Source organism: Erinaceus europaeus, chromosome 10 (assembly GCF_950295315.1).
Source record: "Erinaceus europaeus chromosome 10, mEriEur2.1, whole genome shotgun sequence".
In the NCBI taxonomy this organism is placed as follows: Eukaryota; Metazoa; Chordata; class Mammalia; order Eulipotyphla; family Erinaceidae; genus Erinaceus; species Erinaceus europaeus.
Window position 1 is genome coordinate 98247445 of NC_080171.1, and position 26917 is coordinate 98274361.

The 26917-nt window shown below is 42.7% G+C and overlaps 1 protein-coding gene across 4 annotated transcripts in view; it reads left to right on the forward strand.

The window, feature by feature from the left end:
* The window catches only part of MVB12B (multivesicular body subunit 12B), a 269183-nt gene that overhangs the window by 2051 nt on the left and 240215 nt on the right, over positions 1 to 26917 (forward strand). For all 4 annotated transcript variants that reach the window (XM_060200170.1, XM_060200168.1, XM_060200167.1 and 1 more), the window contains one exon: positions 14303 to 14425. In XM_060200170.1, the coding sequence (XP_060056153.1) occupies positions 14303 to 14425 (123 nt within the window). The remainder of the gene's footprint in view (positions 1 to 14302; positions 14426 to 26917) is intronic.

Below are 26917 nucleotides of genomic sequence, written 5' to 3' on the forward strand. Positions count from 1 at the left end.
ATGAACTTTTCTCAGACTCAGTTTCCTCATGTGCAGAGTGAGGCTAACAATAGTTTTAATCTCAAAGGACTATGGTGAGAAGTCTATGAAATATTGCAAGAGAAGTGCTTGCCTGCCATGAGACAGGTGGTCAGTAGAGATTTGCAATTATCATTAAGGTTTCAGAACAGTTGTTTCATTTCTTTTTGAATATGCCTTTCTGGCTTTGCCTATTTAGCACTTCTCAGGGCAATGGGAAGGGATGGGATAGTAGAAAGAACTCTGGGTCTCAGGGGCTTGAATTTGCATCTCAGTTCACCTCCTGAAACTGAGATCACTAAGGATAAATGATGGAACCTAATGTATTTTTTTCTGGGTTCAGTGTCTGCATTGTTCCTCTGTTCTGGGCAGCCATTTTTTTAAAAATAAAGGATGAGATAGAGAGAGACAGAGGAGAGACATCTGGAACACTGCTCCACCACTCCCTCCAGCAGGTGGGGACTGGGGACTTGAACCTGGGTCCTCACGTATAGTAGTATGTGCTCTACTAACTGAACCTTCATGGGACCTCTCTGAATTCCCATTTTCTTATCTGTGCATGTGGCGTAAGAATAAAGCCTACCTTGTAATGCTTAATGAGTTAATGTACATACATATATATGGCATTGCAGAAGGTAGGAAGCCTCACATAATTTATGGAGAATAGGGGTCCCTATCAAATTTAAGTGGGCTTCAGTGGCAGATCCCCATCTTATGGGTCTGACATTTATACATTCTCAGGGAGAGGCTGTAAGAAGAAAAAATCTTGGGGCTGGGTGATCTCACATTCAGCTGAGTGCATGCACAAGTACCTGGATTCAAACCCCTAGTCCCCACCTGCCAGGGGTAAGCTTCACAAATGGTGAAGCAGTGCTGCAGGTGTCTCTTTCTTTATTCCTCTCTCTCTCTCTCTTTCATCTCAGTTTCTCTTTATCTTTATCCAATAAATGAATAAATAAAGAACTTCTTAAAAAGGACCCAAGAATATCTTGCTTTTGCTCATTCTATAAAAATGCAGGAGCTTGTGAACACATGGGTGGGTCTCTTCTCAGAGCCTTGGAAGAGGTATGGGGACAGGATCTGAGGTTAATGTTGTTAGTTTCATGCCAGATCTACTTATGAAGGGGAATGGAGTCCAAAGGGCCTAGACTCCTCTATCTTAGAAGGTTGGAAGTGCTCCATTCTTCATGCTCAAAGAGTGACATCCTTGCCACACTGGAAAGTAATGATGGTGTTGGAATGGAGCATGGGAAATGTCAAAGGTGCTATTATGGTGATGAAGATAACAAATGACTACATGGCTGGATGTGGTGGGCTGAGAACACTGTATTTAGTTGGCTGTGGTTGAATGAGCAGAGGTTCTTTTGCTAGTTGGTTTGTGGGAGTGGAGGAAGGCCTGGGCTCCTTGAATGAGCTGCCTCTTCCCAGGCTGTTCGCTTAGAGGCGGTTCCTGGCCAGCATTTCACTGGCTCCACTAGCTCTCTTTAGCCTTCCGTTTTCTGGGCTGCCCTGGGGAATTGTGGTTGCACTGTGTCATCTGTACTGTGTGTGGCAGGGTTTGTCTGTGTTGGCTTTGGATTGCTTTCTCTCCAACTGCCTGGGAGGCAAAAACACTGCAGGGTGTGCTAGATGTTACCTCCTTTACTGAGGACAGTCTGTGGTCATGTACTTGGTTTAGTTGACATGCTTCTGGTGAGATACAGAACTTGTCCAGCTGAAATTTAAGAGACCTGTGGGCCAGGTGCCCAGGGATCACTTACATGGGCTTCATAGCTCATACTTTTCCCTACAACTGGAGGGTTGTGCTATTGGACCTGTGGCAAGAATCAACACTAGCTTGTTCTGTAGACCCTCCCACCACCACCACCATAACACACACTGTGGTCAGCAAAGCAAAATGTTCAAAAGAATATCCCTTGTGTGGGCTGGTAGGTGACTCACCTGGTAGAATGCACAAGTTACCATGTGCAAGGACCTCAGTTTGAACCCCCAGCCACCATAAAGGAGCATCTGGGTGGGGGTGGGGAGGGGGAGCTTTACAAGTGACAGAATGATGCTGTGCTTCTCTCTGTCTCTCTCTCCCTACCTCTCTCTGCCTCTCACCCTCTATCTAGAGGGAGGAAAAAATGGCCTTCAGAAACAGTGGAGTTATATAGGAGCTGAGCACCAGTGATAACCTTGGTGGCAAAAACAACAACAACAACAAAAAACTGCATAAACAGGGAGTTGGGCAGTAGTGCAGTGGGTTAAGTGCATATGGTGCAAAGGGCAAGGATCCCAGTTCGAGCCCCCAGATCCCCACCTGCAGGGGAGTCGCTTCACAAGTGGTGAAGCAGGTCTGCAGGTGTCTATCTTTCTCTCCTCTCCTCTTCTCTGTCTTCCCCTCCTCTCTCCATTTCTGTCTGTCTTATCCAACAACAACAACATCAACAACAACAATAATAGCTACAACAATAAAACAGCAAGTGCAACAAAAGGGAATAAACAAACAAACAAATAAATAAATACTGTGCTATCGATGCTGTTCATCTGCTATGATGTCTCTTAGGCCACCATGACATTTCTTTCTTTTTTTTTATTTATTTAATATTTATTTATTTATTCCCTTTTGTTGCCCTAGTTGTTTTATTATTGTAGTTATTATTGTTGTCGTCGTTGTTGGATAGGACAGAAAGAAATGGAGAGAGGAGGGGAAGACAGAGAGAGGGAAAGAAAGATAGACACCTGCAGACCTGCTTCACCGCCTGTGAAGCGATGCCCCTGTAGGTGGGGAGCCAGGGGCTTGAACTGGGATCCTTAGCTGGTCCTTGAGCTTTGCGCCACGTGCACTTAACCCGCTGCGCTACTGCCTGACTCCCAATGACTTATTTCTTAATGAACTAAATATGCTTAGAGTGTTCATGAAAATGTAGATTGAAAAGTCTGAAACCCAAACATAGAGTCAGAATGTCTTTGAAAGGAGCCCCAGAATCTATATGTTTAATAAGAATTCTGGATTGTATTTGTGCTCACTGAAATTTGAGAATCACACATACAGATGCTTTCATATTAATTGTGTAGCATGATCTATATCATCTTAATTTTGTTCAAGTGCACAGATCAGTAGCATTAAATACATATAACCCAACAAATCTCTGGAACTTTTTAGTTTTTGTAACTGAAACTTTATACTCATTGAATAGCTACCATTATCCCTTCTCTACTCCCTATTAATTATATTCTACATTCTGTCTCTGTAAACTTGAGTACTCTAGGTCCCTTATGTAAGTGGACTCATGTGGTATATTTGTAATTTTTTGTGATTGACTTATTTCATTTAGCATGATGTTCCTCCCTATTCATCTATATAATAATACCCTTTTAAAGGCTGAATAATACTCTATTATATGTATAGACCACATTTTTGTTTATCTATTCACTTGTTGATGGACACTGGGGTTGCTTCTACCCTTTCACTATTATGAATAATGATGCTGTGAACATAGGTCTCTTCAAGATCCTAACTTTACTTTTGGGTAAATGTCTAGAAATGGAATTGCTGGGTCATATGGTAATTCGTTACAATCATTTGTTTGGGGAAACTACCTGACTGTTTTCCAGAGCAGCTGCACTATTTCTCATTCCCACCAACAGTGCACAAAGGTTCTAAGTGCTTCCCATATTCACCAATACCAAGTTTCATTTCTTTGCCTCCTCTTCCTCCACTTTTTTTTTTTTCTTTTTTTTCTTTGTAGTAGTCATCCTAGTGGGTAGGAGGCAGTGTATCCCTGTGATTTTTGGTTTGCATTTCTGTTATACTTAGCGTTGCTAAATATCTTTCCATATGCACATTTGTACAGGATCTTTTTAGAAATCCATTGTCTATTTGTTTTCATTGAATTATTTAATTTGTTGTTATTGAGTTGCTGGAGTTCTTTATAGATTTGGAGACTAACCCTTTATCAGGTATATGATTTACAAAGACCTCTCCCATTTTGTAGGCTGTCTTCACTCTCATGGACTATGTTCTTTATATACATTATAATCCCATAGAGAAAATATTATCATCTATGATTCTAACTTTCTAAAACTTAGTAAACTTGCCTGGGGATTACACAGCGATATCAGAATTGGAATTCAAACTTGAATCCCTCTAACATGAAAAGCTTATACCCCTTTTATTCTTCTGGTTTGCCTCTTATCCCTGCCCACCCCCACCCCTACCCCCAAACTAACAGTGCAAGGAAGTTCCCTTTTGGGTCTGCAGGAAGTGACATTGGTTTGAGAGTTGCTCAGTTAGTTATAGGAGAGGAAATATGAACAGGAGACATGTGGCTATCTCTCATACCGCTCTGGGTTGCTCCTTCCTGGAGATCAGTATGCTCACTTACACCTTAGAAATACTATGGATGGACAGGTAGAGTTTTGTTGTTGTTGTTGTTTAGCTGTTTTGTTTTCTTGTTTGCTTAAGCATTTTGTAAGTTTTTTTCAGAGCCTACCTGCTGCTCATATTTCTACCAGCAGTGTTTGTTTATACCCCATGTCTTTGATGGTGATGTGTCTTCTGCCTGTAGTACCTTCCCCACACCTAAACCTACCATCTCTCAGGGAGGCCATTTCCAGTGACTTTCTCCCACATCTTCTTGACTCACTAGGTAGAAGAAAGTCCCTTTCTTTCTGGATATTTCCACTGGCCTTTAAACTGCACATGCAGTGGCCATGTCTTATTAATTGCTGTATCCCTTAGCACAGTGGCATTTCCTCTGGGCTATGTATTATCCCGCTTCAGATGCCAGTCATAACAATCAAACCAGAACCCAATGATTGGGAATGGGCAGCTGTGGTTTTCACAACCCCCTGAGGGAATCTTCTGTGCAGTCAGGCTGCAGGCCCTTCTCCAGTGAACTGATTCAGGTCCTGCAATCTTTACAGCTGTAGTTCTGTCTCCCTTCCCCTTCCTGGCCATCTCTGGAGTGCTGGTGTTTGTTCTGGGCTGAGCTTCAGTGGACCCAGTGTGGGATTCTCACCAGAGGTAGTGTGGCAGACCTGTTTTCACAATTCCTCTTGCTGTCAATGCACTTCCTTTAACCCATTGAAATCTGGCAAATTGGGGAAGATGACTGTAATATTTTCTTCAACCTTCTATACAAATATGTGCAAACATAATCTATTTGTTGATCTCACACTATGACTTAGGCACCAAGGTGGACATGACATGTTAGACCAACCTATGTTTTGCTAAGGAAAGTGTATTATAATCTCCTTAGAATAAAGACTTTGTGAAGAGAGAGAGAGAGAGAGAATGAGAATTGCTAAGGCAATGCCCCTGCACAACACCAGAAACCTGAAAAATGGGACTTGTCTGATTAGCACCTGGAAATGTTTTGGGGAGAATAGATGTGGCCAAGATTTTAAATGTTGGGCTGGGTGTCATAGGGTAGGAACTTGGTGCCACTGGATGACCTTTGATGGAGAGGGAGAGACTGAGGACTCATCCTAAGGCTGTTGTCCTTGGGCAACTAGCTTCAAGTTCATTCCATTCATGCCACTGATTCCTCAAACTTTTAATGAGCATCAACTACCTTGCAGTCAAAGTTTAGACAATGGTCTAGCCATCTAAGCATCCACTGGAGCTTGTTAAAAATGCAGCTTCTTGGGACACCACCACCTTAGATCTGTTGAAACAGTATCTCTAGGGGTGGCTTCAAGAATCTCTCTTTTATGACGCCAGAGGTGGTGTAGTATGTAGAGCACCAGACTTACACATTGCATAAAAACCTACCAAAGTGATGCCCTGGTTCTCTCTTTCTCCCCTCTCCTTTTTAAATAAATAAATCTTTTTAAATAAATATTTAAAAAAGGAAGAAGAAAAAATCTTCGGGAGGTGGTTCAGTAATAAAGCAAAGGACTTGAATGTGGTGTGAGGCCCCTAGTTTTATTTCTGGCACTGGATATGATATAATGATGCTCTTGTTTCTCTCTCTTTCTTATTCAGTAAAACATAACAGTCAAAAAGTGGTTTTAAACACTCTCTAGGTAACTCTTATGGATGTTAGAGTTTGAGTTTGAGAACTCTTCCTCCAGCATATAGAATTTCATCCCTAAAAATAATCTTCATCCCTGAGGGTCCAAGGCCTAATTCTCAGCACCATCCTAAACCAAAGCTGAACAGTGCTCTGAAATACAAAAACAAAACAAACAAAAAATAACCAACCAAACAAAAAAGACATTGCTCTTGGGGTTTCCTTGATGGTTCCATTGTAGGGCATCTGCCTTCTTTTGGGGTCCTTCTTCCTGTTCTCCAGAGGGCAATCTAGCACAAAGACAACCCTCATTTACAGTGGTTATGGCAATCTGGGAGGGGTGGGAGGGTTAGGGGGCACAGCTCACAGTGTTCTTGAAAATGTCCCTCCCCCACCCTGCCACCTGCCAGATTCCCAGATACTGTAGCATCAGGTCTATAAGGGGCAGGACTTTGGGCCATGGCTATGCTTCAGAGCTGAATATGGATTTATTTTTGAAGAGGGCATTCTGGGATCTAGCATTTCACTGTATAAGTGGCAACAATTATCATCCTGGCCTGTTCACATGGTTTATGGACAATCTGGTAATCAAATGGTTAATATAAATCCAAGCACAGGAGTGCTTTTACACATCAGATTCTTCTGTCAGAAGAAGCAGGCCTTGGGAGTCTGGCGGTAGCGCAGTGGGTTAAGCGCAGGTGGTGCGAAATGCAAGGACTGGCGTAAGGATCTCTGTTTGAGCCCCCGGCTCCCACCTGAAGGGAAGTCGCTTCACAGGCAGTGAAGCAGGCCTGCAGGTGTCTGTCTTTCTCTCCCCCTCTCTGTCTTCCCCTCCTCTCTCCATTTCTCTCTGTCCTATCCAACAACAATGACATCAGTAACAACAACAATAGCTACAACAATAAAAAACAAGGGCAACAAAAGGGAATAAATTAATAAATATTAAAAAATTTAAAAAGGAGAGAATGAGAGGTGGGATGATGGGAACACAGAACTTTGGTGGTGGGTGTGGTGTAGAACCATGCCTATAATCTTAGAATCTTGTAACTCATCAAAAATAAAATAAAATAATACAATTTCTCTGTCCTATCCTAAATAAATAAAATTTTTTTTTAAAAAAGGAGAAGAAGCAGGCCTTTACTGAGGGAAAGGAAGAGCTCACCGTTGTTTCAGAGCTCGAATATTCTTTTCTATCTAGAAGAGCTTAAGGAAATACTTGCTTTCATTCCTCAGTATCTTAGCAGACTTCCCAGCAGCCAGTACTTCTGACTGGTCATCAGGTCTACAGGAGACCAAATTGCAGGAGGCACCAGAATGCCCTCCTAAGGTTACCCTGTGGAAACCTCTACTTCTGAGCACTATGATCCCAGTGGCTAACCTTGACTGGTTGCATCATGGGCTCTAGTATGTGTGTGTGTGTGTGTGTGTGTGTGTGTGTGTGTGTGTGTGTGAGAGAGAGAGAGAGAGAGAGAGAGAGAGAGGAGAGAATATGTGTGTGTGGCCTGGGCTTCAGTGCATGCACTATTGCACTGTTCCAGGGCCACTTCTTTCCAGAGAGAGCTAGTGAGAGACAGAGAGAGAGCACAGCACCAGGGTTTCCCCCTGGTGTTGTAGTACTTCTCATGTGGTGCCAAAGTTTGAATCTTAGTCTCACGCATGGCAAGAAACATGCCCTACCCAATGAGATAGCTATCTCTTCAGCTCCTGAACCCCAGTCTTTACACATGGACTCCTGAGGAGATAATTCTCTTTACCTTTGCTGCAAGGAGGTGGCTCTCTCTCTCTCTCTCTCTCTCTCTCTCTCTCTCTCTCTGTGTCCTTCTGTTCCTTAGTGAAGCCTGGTCATAGGCTCCCTCCAGTGGGGCCAGGGCAATGTCCTTTTGTCCCCCTGCTTAATATTTGTCAGCAGAAAGGGCACAGTAACTATGGGGCAACAGAGGCGGGGTCAATCTGGATTCCTGTAGACCACTGTGGCCACATGGAAAGAAACAAAGGGCTGCCTCTCAACTGTCACAGCAGTAGCCCTCACTGGGAGACAACCAGACTTGCAGGAATGGTGAAATATTTATCTACTTCTTTCCCAGCCCAGCAAGCTGGTTGATCTGGGCTGACAGTTGATATCTTTTGTGCCCTTGACTTTGAGTTTCAGACAAGCTGATAGCTAGTTCTTCCTTCTTCAGGGACTTAATTAACCCACTGCTTTTGTCATTTCAATTAGAGTAGCCCAACTTCACCTGCTCCCTCCTCATCCCCTCATACTTTGAAATAATTCTCCTCAAAAGTTGTGTGCAAGTCATGCCTGCAGTCCTGGTGCGCAGTGCTCGCAGTGCTGGCTAGCAATGCTTCTGAGCCTGCCTCTTCCCCCTCCCACCCCACCCCTAGCAGGGAGGTGGAGTCCAGGGTCTTGCTTTGCCTTCTTTGAAGGCATCACCCTCTAACCCCCTCTCCTCTTAACAGTGGCTGCCCCTGAGCACACTTTAAACTCCAAGGCCTGCACTCCACCCAGCTGCTGGAATGGCCTTGGTGGAGAGAGGTCTGAGCTCTGTTAGTTAGGTTTTGATTTCAGTACAGAAGTTGATAAAACCAGATAAACCCCAGGCTCACAGGGCCGGGGAAATTAAACAGAGATGATATCAAAGTTCCCCTGAGTTTTCAGCTGTGATACAGTAGCTTAGTTTTCTCCCAGACTGAGGCCGGGAGGCAGGCCTTTGATTCTGAAACAATGTTCAGCATCAGTTAAGCCCAGCTCTGCTGACTTTTAGGGATTAAGCACAGTGTTGTAGTTATTCTTTGATCAGCTACAAGGGAGCAGTGTGCTGTCTGTATGAAGGGGGTTTATAGTTAAAAGTTCATTTCTCTGAGAACCTGGGCTGACAGCACTGGTAAGGCGCTGCCGTGCAGGGAGCTGGGGGCAAGCGTTGTGCTTCACTGCTGCAGAGCAGGAAGTGGGCTTTCTCCTACCCAGCTCTTCTGTACAGTATACACAGAGCAGGGTGGGGGCAGTCCTCCCGGAGCAGAGCACAGACCTCACCCCATCTTGTCTCAGTAAGTGCACACCACATGCACACACACTCTCACATGCACACACACACACACACACACACACACACACACGCTCATACATGCACAATCACATGTGCACGCTTACTCTCACATGTACATATATATTCAGCCTGCACACACACTCATACGTGCATGTACTCACACATCCACAGTTTTTCTCAGATGTGTCCATTTATAGCAGTGTGCACACACACTCGTATGTGCATATACTTACTCTCACATGCACACATAGCCACTCAATTTCCACACATCCTCATACATGCACACACTTCACAACTGCATACTCACAGACACACACAGACACACTCAGCATGCACACATACTCACACATGCACAGACACAGTATGTATTCTTGAATGTATATATCCATGGACAGGCATACATCACACATGCATATTTATACATATGCTTGCTCACATACATTCTCAGATCATAGACACATACTTGCCTGTTTTTATGGAGAAACCCTCTGGTGTCTGACTTGGAACTCCTGCCTGGAGTGAGGCTATGAGCCCCCCGCATGGAAACAATCTAGCAGAGGCTGACCACACACTCAGGGTCATGATTGGGATGGAGGATTGAGACCAGGTGACCTGAAAAACATTTTTTATTACTACCTTTATTTATTTGTTGGATAGAGACAGCCAGAACTCAAAAGGAAGAGCATGATAGGGAGATAGACAGAGAGACACCTGCAACACTGCTTATCCCCCTATAGGTGGGGACTGGGGGCTTGAACCCAGGCCCGTGAGCATTGTAACATGTGCACTCAACCAGGTGCACCACCACCCAACCCCCGACATGAGAAGTTAAATTAAGAAGACTAGGCCCATGCCCAAGAGCAGATAAGCTTCACAGGCCAGACACTCCTGCCACCTGTCTTGCTTACTTGGCATTTACTGATGTCATCTCATTTTTAGGTTGGTTTAGTATAATAGCCCTGAAAAAAAAAGAACAAACCTCCATGTCCATTAGCCTGTCCTATTCAATTCTAGGTCAATATCCGCTTTCCCCTGTCATGACCCTCCTTGCAGCCTCAGCTGGAATGGTAGATGTTGCCCCAAATTGCTCTCCCCTCCTTGCCACCGGCCCGGAGACTTGTAGTTGATAATGGAGCCCCAGTGTGCTGTCGATCGCACTGGCGCACCGCTATACATCAACCTATTCCCTCCTGTGCAGTGCTCGGCTCTCCCTCATTAGGCCTAAATTTACCTCCATCCTACACAAACATGGCCTTAGCTCATTTTTATTGTTGTAAATTATTTATGAGGAAATGTTGAATCTCAAAACTGAGGTGTGAGGAAAATTAATCCCATGTTACTTTTATCTCACTGTACTTTTCTCTCATTGCTTCACTTATTGAGCCTGGGCTTGAGAAAGAAGAACTCTGGTATTTAAGAATACAACTATTATTGAATCTGTGTTTGTAATCGGATGGGATGTGGGTCTGTCTGCAGTGTGTGGAAAGCAGACCAAACTAGAGAGGTGGGTTGGAGGTCCCATTCAGCTTAGCTGTCTACCCACTGTGCGAGGTCTGAGACATTTGAGTCTCACATTTCTGTCCTGTAAAGTAGGGACAAACCAACCCATGCTTCTCCCAGGTTTGGTGTGATCACTGATGGTAAAGGAGCCTGAGAAAGGTCTTGAGAGTTGTGTAGCTCTCTGCTTATCCATCAGAGGTGTGACAGTATGTTCTGTGTGTATTTAGGATTGAAAGTGGTAAAGTAAAAGACCCCAGGGTGGGGGGGAAGGTTCAGGTCCTAGAACATGATGGCAGAAGAGAACCTAGAAGGGGTTGAATTGTTATGTGGAAAACTGAGAAATGTTACACATGTAGAAACTACTGTATTTACTGTTGACTGTAAACTATTAATCCCCAATAAAGAAAAAAAAAGAGAGAAAGAAAGAAAGAAAGAAAGAAAGAAAGAAAGAAAGAAAGAAAGAAGATAAAGGAATAAAGGTGGCAGCCACAGGGGGTGAACCCAGGAGTTGTTGCAACTAGGCCTTGGCATTTTACGTCATGGCCCAGCATCCCATCATGCCAGATAGTGAATGCTGGTCTTGGACACCCTGCTTTCCCCTCTCACTTCCCTAAGATCTGCTCTGCAGCCTGCATTAATAGCCTCTTCTCCTCCTTGGAAGATGCCTGGCCTGTGACCCTGGGTGGCTGAATACTCAGCAGTGCCATCCCTTCTGGCTTGAGGCTCCACATGGCCCAGGAAATGTGGAGTGCTAGTTAATAAATGGCCTTTTGTTAGGAAGGTCAATTGAAGTGACAGTAGAGACGCTGTTAGAAGTAATTTGCAGTCAGAAAATATGTAATTCAGGGCAAGCTGCTTTGAGTGATTACCTCTGCCATGGATATGTTGGGCGTTTCTCATTAAAAGCTTCCTTTGCTGGTGGTGGTGCTTCCTCCACCACCGAGCTGGCCTGGCCCCGAGCAGCAAGGAGTCATTTGTCTGTATTTCACAAAGGCTGCCTTGATCCCCAGGGTACAGCAAGTGGGGGGAGGGAAGGAGGACAGAAAGAAGCAGGCATGCCTCCGAGATGCTCCGTGCTAATATCCTGCCGGTTGCATCCTTACTGGGCAGTCTGTGACCACTTACTTACACGGGCACCGAAGCCTACTCCTTTGTCTGCCTCGGCTGGGGGATGCTGCAGCCATCTTGGAACCTGCTGCTGGGCTGCTTCTCTGGTGCATTCTGGGAGCAGTGTCGCCTCTTTCAGAGGAAATTTGCCCTACTGCACTTGGTAACATGCTGCAGAGCAAGAGACCCATTGTCATTGGTGCCACATGGAGGGTATTGTGACCCTAGGACATGAATCTATTATCACATAAAATAATCCTTACTTATTCCCATGTGTCTCTCTTTCTTCACCCACCCCCACCCTTAGATAGTAGAGGCAGTACTGTCTTAATAAAAATTTAAAAAAAAATTTACCTCATGTTCTTTATTAAATTCACAGCATGATATTTTAGCACTGGCAGAATGTGTACATTCTGTTAATGAGTTGTTAATTGCAAAACATTTTGGTAACCAACAGCAGGTACCAATATTTTGCAAACTGCAGCAATGTTATTTTTGTGTTACCAATAATGTGGGATTTTTCAAGTGAAGATAATGTGGGATTCTTGATCATTGTTATCTTAGGATTGGGCTAGTGGGGATATTTAATTCAAAATTTTCCGTTATTGCAGGCACGTGTATGGTTTTATTCAATGGGTAGTGACTCAATATCTCATGTGTGCAGGAAGTGCTAAGCCCTGTCCTTTATACAGATAGGTGCCTATTAGTTAAATGAAATTTGAAAACAGAAAATGGTGATGCGGTGCAGCATAGTATCTGGTCCCATGGCCTGGGCTTTTGGAAGCTTATTTTTAGTAGACTTACGTAATTCTACTAAATTGGTTTGACTTTTGTCATAAACAGAAGCTGAGTATGGCTACTGCCAGGTGCCTCCTCACCTTGATCAGAGACTAGGCTCCACTGCAGTGACAAGTGTGTTTCTGGAGCCTTTTGTGAGTCCTAGGGGATGCTGATTACATGGAAGACTTGCATACAGCGTTTTGATTGCTCCTTTTTGGGAGGCTACAGTCATCTTTAATAGCTGCTGCCTTTTCTGATTCTAGACTGAGAACCCAGAGTATTCTTTCTGCCTCCTAGTTAGGCAGAGTGTTTGGTTTGCTTTAGAAAGCAGTAACCAGCTTTGAGAGATCTGCAGACCTACAGCCAGTGGAATTTAATTGCTGCAGAAGGAGATGGAATGTAACCTGCTCTTTTTCACTGCTTGTCCTTTTAAAAGTACTAAAAGTCATTTACATAAGGTGTTACCTTCTTTATTTGCTTTCTGGTACACTGCCATGAGAGCTGCCGAGACCCAGTGCTCTCTATATTCCACCTGTCTCCTCTGGTAACATCAAGAGGCAATCAGCAGTAGAATACTAATTCCACTTCCCCTCCTCCCCTTCTCCCAAAGTGCCCAGTAAGAATTATGGTCATTGTTAGTGTTTAGCTCTGAGTAGTGCCCACATGACCTGCAGGATTAAACACAATAAAGGGTCCTGCCAGTCCTCTAGGGAATGGAGCCTATTGTGTTTCTGACCAGTTACATTGGATCTGTGTGCCCCAAACATGCCAGTCTATTTTGTTGAGTCCCTACTATGTGCCAGGGACTTCGTCAGCCCTTTTAGACATGGTTCTCATGGTTCTCACAGCAGCTCTGTGACTGTCAGTGTCATGATCTCTCACTTGCTCAAGGTCACCATTTAGTAAGTCATGGAGCCCGAACTTGAAAGCCATTTCTTTACTATCATTCCCAAAACTCTTCCTGCCATGTTTTTGCCAAGCTGCTCACTTGTCTGCAAAAATTCTGCCTACTGAGCAGTTTAACCTAGGTTGTAGCAAATGCTGTGGATTTGTAAGCCTGCCTTTTCCAAAGGAGATGTTATCAGGGAGAGAAATTCAAGTTGTTAGGCTTATTCACATCTGATTTACCTGCAGAGAAGTCATCGGTATCTGCTCAGAGGTCTGGCAGCCTGTCAGAGAGTTGAGAATGATGCATTTAGATGTGAACCAAAAGTACCTCCTCAGAGCACAGACAAATCCTTATCAACTAACTTTGCTCAGTGCTCAAAATGACCATAATGGGGGGTCAGGCGGTAGCGCAGCAGGTTAAGCGCACGTGGTACAAAGCGCAGGGAATGGCGTAAGGATCCTGGTTTCAGCCCCGGGATCCCCACCTGCAGGGGAGTCGCTTCATGGGTGGTGAAGCAGGTCTGCAGGTGTCTGTCTTTCTCTCCTCCTCTGTGTCTTCCCCTCCTCTCTCCATTTCTGTCTGTCCTATCCAACAACGAACAACATCAACAATAACAATAATAACCACAAGGCTACAACAACAAGGACAACAAAAGGGGGAAAAATGGCCTCCAGGAGCAGTGGATTCATGGTGCAGGCACTGGGCCGCAGCAATAACCCTGGAGGCAAAAAAAAAAAAAAAAAAGACCATAAGGAGAGCAAGGGCTAGTCAGAGATGATTTGAATTTGTTATCTGAGAGAGGGCTCTGGGAAGATTTGGACTGCTTTAGCTAGTTCAGTCATGCGGTACTTAGCTCAGAATATTTTCTTCAAGATTCTGGCCCTCTGGGATTTTACATTGTTCTTCACTTTTAACTAGTACTCAATTTGAAATTTGTGCTTTCTTTTCGCTTTTGGAACCAGAATAAATCCACCATGCCTGAAGTCAAGGACCTTTCAGAAGCCTTACCTGAGATGTCAATGGATCCCATCACTGGAGTGGGGGTGGTGGCTTCTCGGAACAGAGCTCCAACAGGCTACGATGTAGTAAGTCAACAGAATACTTTGTACCTTTTGTTCACTGGTTGAGCAGATATTTTGTCTTGTATTCAAGACCTGAAACTTGTATTCTTCTCCTCTCTAGGGACTTAAAATAAGCAGGGAAGGAAAGCAGTACCAAGGGAAAGAAGTAGGAAGTGCCTTGGCTTGGGAGTCAGAAGACCTGAGCCCATGTGATCTGTTTCCTGGGTTTGGTCATGGAAAGTCATTTGGCCTCTTTGATGACCATCTTTACCAACTATAAAACTAAGAGATTTGATGAGCTGATTTCCAAAGTTACTTCTAATTGGGACATTTCATGGAAAGGATCCAAGACCCTGAAAAATCCTTGGTGGCTGCCATAGATTGTCCCCTCTGCATTGATGGCCTAAATAGGCTGCCTTGTATTTTTATAGCTCTTCACAGTTTACAGAGCAATTTCCTTCCTGTGAACTCATTTACCTCTCACAATTCCCTGGAAGACTGCGAGGGCAAGCAGCTTTATCACCACCTTGCCGATTAGGAGGACACCAGCTCTAACAAGTGAATGGACAGAGTCCCAGTTTTTGTGAGTGTCGTGCTTGGATGAGATTGCCCCTCCCAAATCTAGCATTCAGACAGACCTCCTTATCACAGTTCACAGAGCACCAACCTTGCTTTTTCTCTCTTTCTTTTCTTCCTTTCTTCTTTTTTTTTCTCCAGGGTTATCACTGGGGGTTGGTGCCTGCACTATGAATCCACTGCTCCTAGCAGCCATCCCCTGCCCCCAATGTTTGTTGTTGTTGGATAGGACCGAGAGAAGTTGAGCAAGGAGGGGAAGACAGAGAGGAAGAGAGAAAGATAGACACCTGCAGACCTGTCTCACCGCTTGTTAAGCAAGCCCCCTACAGGTGGGGATCCGGGGGCTTAAACCAGGGTCCTTGTGCTGCAGGTCCCTATGCTTTGCACTGTGAGCACTTAACCCAGTACATCACCGCCCAACTCCCAGCCTTGCCTTTTCACGGACAGCTGAAACCAGTGGTATTCACTAGTACTGATAGCTTAAAATTCCTATCTGAGTGGAGATTGAAAAGTGTAGGGTAGGGCCTGGGTGGTGGCACACCCAGCTAAGTGCATACCTTACTGTGACAAGGACAAGTTCAAGCTGTTAGCTCCCACATGCAGGGGTGACACTTCACAAGTACTGAAGCTGGTCTGCAGGTGTCTATCTTTCTCTCTCCCTCTTTTTCTCCCCCTCTCCTCTTAATTTATCTCTGTCCTATCAAATAAAATAGAAATACAGAAAAAAAAAGTGTAGGATAACTGCAGAAGGGTTTAGTTCTGAGATCCTAAGGTGGCCTTATGTCTACTTTTCTTGTTTTAGTTACAATGAAATTTTCCTCTCATTGATTAAAATTGAGCATTAAGAATACATGAAAACAAAGTAAGATGGCATCTCGGCATCTAACACTGAAACTCTGCCACTGCAACTAGGTTAGTGGCTAATGTCCCAGGGACTGGAGGAGTGTAAATGCTTAGTTCAGAAGAAGCCAAGCCTTTCAATCTCCTTACCTTTCATATTTTGGGTTGGATAATCAGCTATTCCTTTGTTGTGGAAATGTCCTGACAGGAGAGGTACTTAAAAGCTTTTCTGACCTCTGCCTTTTAGATGCCAGTAGCACCACCTGAACCTTCTTCCCAGATGTGCCAACCAAAATAATGTCCAGACATTTCCAGAGAGTCCAGGTGGAAGGGCTGGGCAGGCAAAGTCAGCCCCTAGGGAGAACGCTGCAGGAAATACAGGTTCTGTGTATCAGGTCCCAGGACAGGAAAGAGAAGCTTGAGGAGAAGATAAACCACATCACCTTCCCAGTGATTCAAAAGCTTATAAACACTGTCCAAGTGTAAGGAAGAGGGAAGCCTTTTTGACCTGCTGCCTGACTTCAATACACTCTTTGAATGTATAACTTGCCATAAAATAGAATCATTAGGAATGGCTTTGTGCCATAAAGCTCTTGGGGAAGCTGAAAGGTTCCTAATTTGAGAAGCCAAGTATCTTTTGATGAATTAGATATGAAGCAGCAAATCATGAGTCAGGATTGGGGCTCTGCACTGTGATCTGTAGATCTCTGTCCACAAGACTGGCCCCAGAGAATGGGGAGCATTGTTCTCCTGGGAGGCCTCCCCCACAGGACATGGGTCTTCCCATCCTGTTTAGTTGCTCTGTGTCTTTAACATTCTGCATGTACCTTTGGGGTCATCTGGAGCACTTGGCGAGTGGATGGCAGATGGCCTTTTGATAGTCTGGTTTTCTGAAAGTCTCCATAAGTCTGACAGGAGCAGAATCTATCCCTGTCATTTTCTCCTAGCATCCAGCTCAGGGCAGAAGACCAAAGTGTCAAATGAGTAAAATTAATAAGCACATTTCATGATTATGCTGTACTACGCATTGCAGTGAAAGGTGAGCAGGGCAAGAGGCTCTAGAGGCTCAGCCTGCCACTTACCCAGTCCCCTGTGTGGCCCTGCAGAGAGTGGCCAGGCCACTTCAGAAGCCCTTTCAGGAAGAGGTGGAGTCTTGTCTTTGTCCCAACTGCCAGACCATTCTCAAACAAGCATTTGGTCCCCCAAAGACCTAACCCTTGAGTTCACAGAGCCTCCAGGAATTGCTGTGGGCAGAGAGACATATTCTATTGCTTTTATCTGGGGCTTTATGTGAAGTCAGCGTCTCTTGAGCAAGGTGTGTTCTGGTGACCAGGTTGCCAGGATGCAGAGATGGGACTGTAGTGGCTGAAGAAGGCCCACTGTAGCTGTGGTAAGACCTATATTCAATCTGTCATTCTTGCCAGGGGATGAATATCTTCCTGCACACTGAGTACATTAAGTGTTCCGACCACAAGGCCCCTAAGAATTAGGCACCGGAGGACCCCTGACCCTGGGAAGTACAGCCACTTTAGAAAGTACACAGACACTATTGCTATTTGAAGTAAAAGATTCCAAATGTTCGTTTATAAAAGATTAATTTCATAAATGTCCTTCTCTGCAGTCAGAGGCAGTGTCTTAATCCAGGAGACTAGGGATTATTTGCTAAACTCTCGATTTATTGTCCCCATTTCTGCAGTCTGCTCAGAAATAGCCTCCTCCCCTTTCTGTTCCACAGCCACACTCTTGGATTTGGAAGTGACTGGGCTTGGTGTTCTCTGCCATCTGGTCTTGCATGACCCAGTGAAACCACAGAGCCTAGCATTATGACTGTTACAAATGCCAGGCATTTGTTGGCAGGAGCACATGCTGTTATATCATATGTGGATGGTCAGTTCTCAGTGAATCACAGCCCTGTAAGAAACATTTCATGCTACAAACCCTTGAGCACAGAACTATGCTCAGATTTCCACATCATTCTGAGACGTTGTAATGTCTCAAGGATATCAAGCTGGGCATCACTGATGAGCCCTGTTGGAGGCATTTCGTGTGAAATAGAGCTTACCTATTACCTAACTCCATTATTTATTTTTCTTAATAAGTGTTTACAATTCAGAGACCAAAGCCAAAACACTAGATTTATGAGATGATTCTTGCTTTGAAAAAAAAAAAAAGGATTAGCTTTCTCTAACAGCATACTTTCTGATAATATCTTGATTTTTTTTTGTCCTTGTCTAGACCTTAATGCTCTAGACTGACTCCCCCCGCCCCACACATATGTATATAGATATTCTTAGAAACATAGTGAAGAGAAAATTGATCTGATACTGCTCTTGTCTCCACGACACTATACACTGAAATAAGTCAGTGTGACAGTGTTAGCTTTCTGATGCCAGTGTTCCCATGCTTAGCTTCAAAGAACCAAAAGCAGGCAGGGCAGAGGCTGGCAAGTGGGGGAGCTGGCATTAATATTTTCTGAGCTTTACTTTTTCATTCTCATTACCTTCCAAGCTCCAGAAAATCCTCACTAGAAGTAACTCTGGTATCAGTTGTCCTGTGGGGAAACTAAGAAAGGTCACAGAGTAGGGGGTAGTAGAAGAGGGAGCAGTATCCAACCCCATTCAAGTCAGAAAGTCAAGATTAGAGTGGTCAGACAGGCAGAGGGGCTATATCCAATGGGTAACCTCAAGTCACCAAGACAGCAGATTGAGTGTGCCAGCAGGGAGAGACAGCAAGGGCCTAAGAACCCTAAGCACACTCAGGGCAGTGCCCTGGGAATGGTTCAGAAAAAAAAAGGATAGGCATCTGGCTGGTCTCAGGATGTGAGAGAAAAAGAACAATTTCTAGAAGTTAAGGGGGAGATTATGCTGTCATATTGAGACTTCACAAGAGAAACAGATTGATCTGAAAGTCTGGGTCTGAAAGATAAAACATTCTGTTAAGAACTTCCCTCCAGGACATTTATCACACAGTTATTTTGTGTTTATTTATGTGACCATTTAATCGTCCTTCTCCCCATCTAGACTGACAGTTTTATGAAGCAAGACTTGTGTGTTTTCTTTCACCACTGTGTCCTCAGCTCCTAGATGTCACACTAATAAGTGCTCAAAATAGATAAGTGAACATTTTTTTTAGTTGTTTTTTTTTTTTTTCTTTAAGAAAGGATTAATTAACAAAACCATAGGGTGGGAGGGGTACAACTCCACACAGTTCCCACCACCCAATCTCCATATCCCACCCCCTCCCCTGATAGCTTTCCCATTCTCTATCCCTCTGGGAGCATGGACCCAGGGTCATTGTGGGTTGCAGAAGGTAGAAGGTCTGGCTTCTGTAATTGCTTCCCCGCTGAACATGGGCATTGACTGGTCGGTCCATATTCCCAGTCTGCCTCTCTCTTTCCCTAGTAGGGTGGGTCTCTGGGGAAGCTGAGCTCCAGGACACATTGGTGGGATCTTCAGTCCAGGGAAGCCTGGCTGGCATCCTGATGACATCTGGAACCTGGTGACTGAAAAGAGGGTTAACATACGAAGCCAAACAAATTGTTGAGCAATCATGGACCCAAAGCTTGGAACAGTGGAGAGGAAGTGTTAGGGGGATACTCACTGCAAACTCTAGTGTACTTCTGCTTTCAGGTATATATTGTGGAGTAGTTTATGGATACGTGTGAATATATGCTCTCTCTCACAGAAACTGGTGTATATCTAGGTTTTGGGACTTTGTTAGAAAGTGAACTACCTAAGATGGAATTAGAGTATACTATGAAAGGAAAGGTCTCACCCGAGTAATGAAGCTGAAGGGCTGTCATTCCACAATGAAGTCTCTGGATACAGTCTGAGGTGAAGCATGTTGAGGTGGTAATCATTGCGTTGCTTAGGTTGTGATCGGCAGATGCAATATTATTTGGTTTGGATTGGGAGATGCATACGGGAAAGTGGGCCCTATCCAAGGGTTCCAGGACTGGGGGAAGTAGGGGCTCTATAGTGGAGATGTGAGGTTCCTGCTGTCTTAGGGTTCAAAAAGACAATCGATAGTTAATGTTATCATCACATTATTTGGTAATTGGGTTAACTTTGAAAAGTCCTTTTGTTAGGGTTTGCTGTACAGTACCCAGTATCTTGTATATAGCTGTGCTATTGGTTGCTTCTGATCTGCTTGGTCTAGGCTTTTGAGAGAGTCTGCATATCAATTACACAGCCTATATATTAAAAAGATTCAGTTTGTGTTTTGAAAAACTTTGAGACGTACAGTTGATTTTCCCCCTCTCATTTTAATTAACTAGTGATTTATATGACTACATTTTACTAGGAGTGTACATAAACACCATTCCCACCACAAAAGACTGTGACCCATCCCTCCCACCCACTCCCATCCCCCACTGTCCCAGGAAGCTGCATGTCTACCCCTCACCACAGGGTTTTTACTTTGGTGCCCTACTTACAATTTGGTCAGGTCCTACTTTTAGTTTCTCTTTCAGATCTTCTTACTCAACTTCTGTTGATGAGTGGTATCATCCCATACTCATCTTTATCTTTCTGACTTAGCTCACTTAACATAATTCCTTCTAGCTATGTCCAAGATGAGTCAGAGAAGGTGGGTTCATTGTTCTTGATAGCTGCCTAGTATTCCATTGTGTATATATACCACAGCTTTCTCAGCCACTCATCTGTTGTTGGGCACCTGGGTTGCTTCCAGGTTTTAGCTATTATGAATTGTGCTGCTATGAACATAGGAGTACACACCTCTTTTTGGTTGGGTGTTATGGAGTCCTTGGGGTATAACCTCAGGAGAGGAATTACTGGATCATATGGAAGGTCCATGTCTAGCCTTCTGAGAGATTTCCAGACTGCTCTCCACAGAGGCTGTACCAATTTACATTCCCACCAGCAATGTAAAAGGGTTCCTCTGTCCCCACAACCTCTTCAGCATTTGTTGCTGCTGTCCTTTTTGATGTATGCCATTCTTACAGGAGTGAGGTGGTATCTTAGTGTTGTCTTAATTTGCATTTCTCTGACAATCAGTGACCTAGAGCAGTTTTTCATATGTTTGTTAGCCTTTTGGATCTCCTCTGAGGTGAATGTTTTGTTCATATCCTCTGCCCATTTTTGGATGGGGTCATTTGCTTTTTTGGTGCTAAGTTTGCTGAGCTCTTTATATATTTTGGTGATTAGTTTCTTGTCTGATGTATGGCATGTGAAGATCTTCTCCCATTCTGTGAGGGGTCTCTTTGTTTGTTTCATAGTTTCTTTGGCTGAGCAGAAGCATTTCAATTTGATATAGTCCCATTGGTTTGTTTCTGCTTTCTTCTTCCTTGCAATTGGGTTTGATTCATCAAACCCATGTCCTTGAGGTATAGGTGGGAAACTGTTTTACCAATGTTTTCCTCTAAGTATTTGATTGTTTCTGGTCTGACATCCAGGTCTTTGATCCATTTGGAGTTGATTTTTGTTTCTGGTGAGATAAAGTGGTTCAATTTCATTCTTCTGCATGTTACAACCCAGTTTTCCCAGCACCATTTATTGAAGAGAGCCTCCTTCTTCCATTTAATCCTTTGGGCCCCCTTATCAAAGATTAGATGTCCATAGATGTGGCAATTTATTTCTGGGCTTTCAATTTTGTTCCACTGGTCTGTGTGCCTATTTTTGTTCCAGTACCATGCTGTTTTGATGATGATGGCTTTATAATATAGTTTAAGGTCTGGGAGTGTGATGCCTCCATTTCTGTTTCTTTTCCTCAAGATGGTTTTGGCAATTCTAGGTGTTTTCATGTTCCAGAGAAATGACTGTAGTGTTTGTTCTATTCTCTTAAAGAAGCTGGGTGGAACTTTGATGGGTATTGCATTAAATTTGTATATGGCTCTGGGGAGAATATTCATTTTGATGATATTTATTCTTCCAATCCATGAGCATGGGATATCTTTCCATTTCTTGGTATCAGTTTCTATTTCCTTGAGTAGCGACTCATAGTTTTCAGCATACAAGTCTTTCACTTCTTTGGTCAACTTTATTTCTAGGTATTTGATTGATTTTGCTGAAACAGTAAATGGGAGTGATTTCTGGATGTCTTCTTCTTCAGATTTAGTGTTTGCATAAAGAAATGCCACTGATTTTTACATTGATTTTGTAGCCTGATACCTTGCTATATTGCCTAATAACTTCCAGTAATTTTCTGCTGGATTCTTTAGGTCTTTCTATGTATACTATCATATCATCTGCAAATAGTGAGAGCTTGACTTCTTCCCTTCCAATCTGTATTCCTTTGATTCCTTTCTCTTGCCTGATTGCTATGGCAAGAACTTCCAATACTATGTTGAAGAGTAACAGTGACAGTGGACAGCCCTGTCTAGTCCCCAATCTGAGGGGGAATGCTTTCAGCTTCTGTCCATTGAGTATGATGTTGGCTGTAGGTCTGCTATATATAGACTCCACTATCTTGAGGAATTTCCCATCTATTCCCATTTTTTGTAGAGTTTTGAACATGAATGGGTGTTGGATTTTGTCAAAGGCTTTCTCTGCGTCTATTGAGATAATCATGTGATTTTTGCCTTTGCTTTCATTGATGTGGTGAATGACATTGATTGACTTATGGATGTTGAACCAGCCTTGCATTCCTGGGATGAATCCCACTTGGTCGTGATGAACAATCTTTTTGATATGTTGCTGTATGTGGTTGGCCAAGATCTTGTTTAATATTTTGGCATCTATGTTCATCAGAGATATTGGTCTGTAGTTTTCCTTTTTTGTTCTGTCCCTATCAGCTTTTGGTATCAGGGTGATGTTGGCTTCATAGAAGGTGGAAGGGAGTATTCCTGTTTCTTCAATCTTATGGAAAAGCTTAAGAAGTATGGGTATTAACTGTTTCCTGAAAGTTTTGTAGAATTCGTTCGTGAAGCCATCTGGTCCAGGACTTTTGTTGTTGGGGAGATTCTTAATAACGGTTTCAATTTCTTTGTCTGTGATTGGTGCATTTAGATTTTGTAGTTCTTCTTGGTTCTGTTTTGGAAGGGCATAGGTTTCTAGAAATTCTTCCATTTCTTCCAGATTCTCTAGCTTGGTGGCATATAGTTCTTTATAGAAGTTTCGAAGGATTCTCTGGATTTCTGTGGTGTCAGTTGTGATATCTCCTCCATCGTTTACAATTCTATTAATTCGAGTCTTCTCTCTTTTTTGTTTGGTGAGTCTGGCTAGGGGTTTGTCAATTTTGTTTAATCTTTCAAAGAACCAACATTTGGCTTCATTGATCTTTTGTATGGTTCTTTTATTTTCGATGTTGTTTATTTCTGCTCTAACTTTAGTGAATTCTGTCCTTCTGGTTGCTTTAGGGTTCCTTTGTTCCTCTTCCTCTAAGTCCTTGAGGTGTGCAGTAAGGTCGTTCATTTGAGCTTCTTCTTGGTGTTTAATATGTGATCGTATGGCTATAAGTTTCCCTCTCAGTACTGCTTTAGCTGTGTCCCAAATATTTTGATAGGTTGTGTCTTCATTTTCATTTGTTTCCAGGAACATTTGAATTTCCTGCTTGAGTGAGTCTCTGATCCAGTGGTTCTTAAGGAGAATGTTGTTTAGTTTCCAAATTCTGTGACTTTTAATAATTGTCTGTTTGTTGTTAAATGTTAGTTTTACTCCACTGTGGTCTGAGAAGATACGTGGGATGATTTCGATGTTCTTGAATTTATTGTTGCTGTCTTTGTGGCCTAAACATGTGGTCTATCCTTGAGTATGTGTTATGTGGATTTGAAAAGAAGGTGTATTCCAGTTTTTTTGAGGTGAAGGACTCTGAAAATGTCCAAGAGGTCTAGTCTGTCAATCTCTTCATTCAGTTCTCTTGTATCTTTGTTGGTTCTCTGCTTTGTTGATCTGTCTAAGTGTGAGAGTGGGGTATTGAAGTCTCTCACTATTATTGTATTACTATTGATGTATTTTTGAAATTCTTTCAGTAGGTGCTTAATGTATTTAGATGGTCCCTCATTGGGTGCATAGATGTTAATAATTGTTAAGTCTTCTTGGCTGATTGATCCTCTAATCATTATGTAATGTCCTTGCCTATCTTTTATTACTTTATTTAATTTAAAATCTATCGTGTCTGAGACGAGAATGACTCTTCCTGCCCTTTTTTGTGGTCCGTTAGCCTCTATGATAGTTTTCCATCCTTTCACTTTAAGTCTGTGTTTATCTTGTTGTGACAGATGGGATTCTTGCAAGCAGCATATGGTTGGGTTATGTTTTCTGATCCATACCCCCACCCTGTGCCTTTTGATGGGTGAGTTTAAGCCATTGACGTTTATTGATATTATGGATTTAATGTATTGTAGTGCCATTGTTCAAAAAAATTTTTCTGTTTGCTCTGATATATTGCAAGTATTGTAGTGATGTTCTTGTTTATAAGAGGTCTTTTAGAACCTCTTTCAGGGCCGGTTTGGTGATGGTTGCCTCCTTTGACTGTTGTTTGTCTAAGAAGGTTTTGATCCCTCCATCTAGTTTGAATGGAAGTCTAGCAGGATATATTATCCTTGGTTGAAACCCTTTTTCATTCAGGGCTCAATAGATATCTTGCCATTCTCTTCTGGCTTTTAGGGTTTGAGTGGAGAAGTCTGCAGATAATCTTATGGGTTTTCCCTTGTATGTGACTTTTTGTTTCTCTTTTGAAGCCTTAAGGATCTTTTCTTTATCCTTACTTCTTCTCATTGTGACTATGATGTGTCTTGGTGTCTTTAGGTCTGGGTTGATTCTGTTTGGTACTCTCTGGGCCTCTTGAATCTTGATGTCCTTTCTGCTACTCAGGTCTGGGAAGTTTTCTTCTATTATTTCCTCTAGAATGTTTGCTTCCCCTTCCTCTCTTTCTTCCTCTGGCAGGCCAATTATACAAATGTTACTTCTTTTGAGATCATCCCATATGTCTCTGTTGTTGTTTTCAGTGTCTCTCAATCTCTTTTTAAGCTCTTTCACCTCTTTCTTCGTTTTCTCTAACTCATCCTCTGTCTGACTAATTCTGTTTTCTGCTTCTTTTAGTCTGCTTTTCCTTGCCTCAGCTTCTTTCTTCATTACAACTATTTCAGCTTTCAGTTCTCTAATTGTCTCAAGATAATCAGTATTTTCCTTGGGGGTCTCAACTGTTGTTTCCCTAATACTGCCATTCCTTTCCTCCAATGTTGTTTTCATTTCTGTGATTAATAAGTTTATTATTGCTTGCATACTTTTCTTATCTATGATTACTTCTGGCTGATTTGTAGTTTCTTCTGGGCTCTTGTCTTCATTCATTGGAGTAGCAGTTTTATTTGTTTTTGATCTACCCATTTTTTTGATTTATGTGTTTCTTTTTTTATGCTCTGTTGTTCCTCAGTTGTTGTGTCTTGAGCACAAGCAACACTGTACTAAATACCTTTATGCCAATTGTACTCACCAACCTCAGGAATTACAGTAGCAACTGAAGCAAGTATTGAAGCAGTTTAATCACTACCAGTTAGCCAAACAATTTCTCCAGTCTGTGAAAAAATAGTAACCAAATCCCAGTGAAGAAGAAAGAGAAAAGAAAGAAGGGATAGCAAGAATAGACAGTTATGCAAATCTACTATCCACTGTATATTCTAGGGGTAACAAGAGGGGAAAGGGAACTAGAGCAGAGATACACACATAGAGAGTCCACTCTGAGTCAGATTTCTTCCCCAAAATAATTCACAAATTCAGAAAGGCAAAGAAGAAGGAAGAAGTGTATGACAAGATAAAAAAAAAAAGAGACAAGAGAGAGAAAAGGGAAAAGATAAAAAAAAAGATCTGTAATTAAAGAGCAGTGAAAGGAAAGGTATTTTTTTTATTACTTTATTTTTAATTTAATTTAATTTTTTTAATTAGCTAGGAGAAGAAGGGAGGGGAGAGTCTGTAGAGGAGGTAGGAGTAAGGAGACAAGTTCCTCCCACAATAGATAAGATGCCCACTACCCTAGCAATGAAAGATACCCTAAGAGTTAATTCTGATCAACCTAAAGGGGGGAAGATATATGCCTTTATATAATATTAATAATAAAATAGAGCAGGGTAAAAAAAAAAAACCCTGTCCCAGATTACCTCAAACCTCGTGATCCGAGGCAGCTGATTGTTAAGAATGAGAAAAAAAAAAAAAAACCTCAGGACTAGACAAGGATAGCTGAAATAGACAGTTATGAAAATCTACTATCCACTGTATATTCTAGGGGTGGCTAAAGGAGGAAGAGAAGTTTAACAGAGACACTCGCAGTGAGAGTCCACATTGAGTCCGAATTCTTCCCCATGTTTGGTGGTGTGGGGGCTGGGGCCTGTGGCTTTGGAAGCTGTAGGATTAAGGAAGAAAGGATGACAAGAATGAGAAAAAGAAAAAAGAGAGAGAGAGAAAAAAAAGAAAAAGATAAGAAAAAGAACAGTCATAAAAGAGCGGTGAAAGGAAAGATTTTTATTTATTTATTTATTTATTTTTAATTATTTAATTAGCTATGTGGGGTGAGGTGGGGGGGTGGCTACTTAGAAAGAAAAAAGGCCAGAGGTTTCAGAAGGGTATAGACTTAGAATGAATGATTCCTGGTTGGACAGGAATTTGGTAAAGAAAGAAGCTCAGCAGGGGAGCCTGCTAGGAGCTGGTCCCCAGGGACTGGTTATGGGGGGGGAGGGGGAGGAGGTGTGCTTAATAATTAAAAGGAAAAAAATTTCTACTTTTTTTTTTTTACTTTTTTTTTTTTCTACTCTATTTTTTCTACTCTATTTTTTTTCTACTCTATTTCTTAACCCAAATTAAGTATAGTCACCTCCTTGGTGTCACCTCTAGGACCCCTTATTGACTGGCCTACTAAAGGCATAAAATCCTACCGTTTCCAGAAGATGTTATCAGAGCTCAAGCCACTAGCAGCTTCTCAGTCTGCCATCTTCCAGGAACCCCGATAAGTGAACATTTTAAACACTCTGCAGTGTTTTTGATTGTTCTTCGGTTGATCTTTTGGTTTGTTTGATTTTTTTTCCCAAAAAAAATTACTAGATGAGACTAAGAAATGACTCACTTGAATAGTACACTGTCTTGCCAGGTGCACAACTGAGGTTCAGACCAAACCCAGTGCTGTAATATATTTTCCTCTCCTTATCTCTGCATA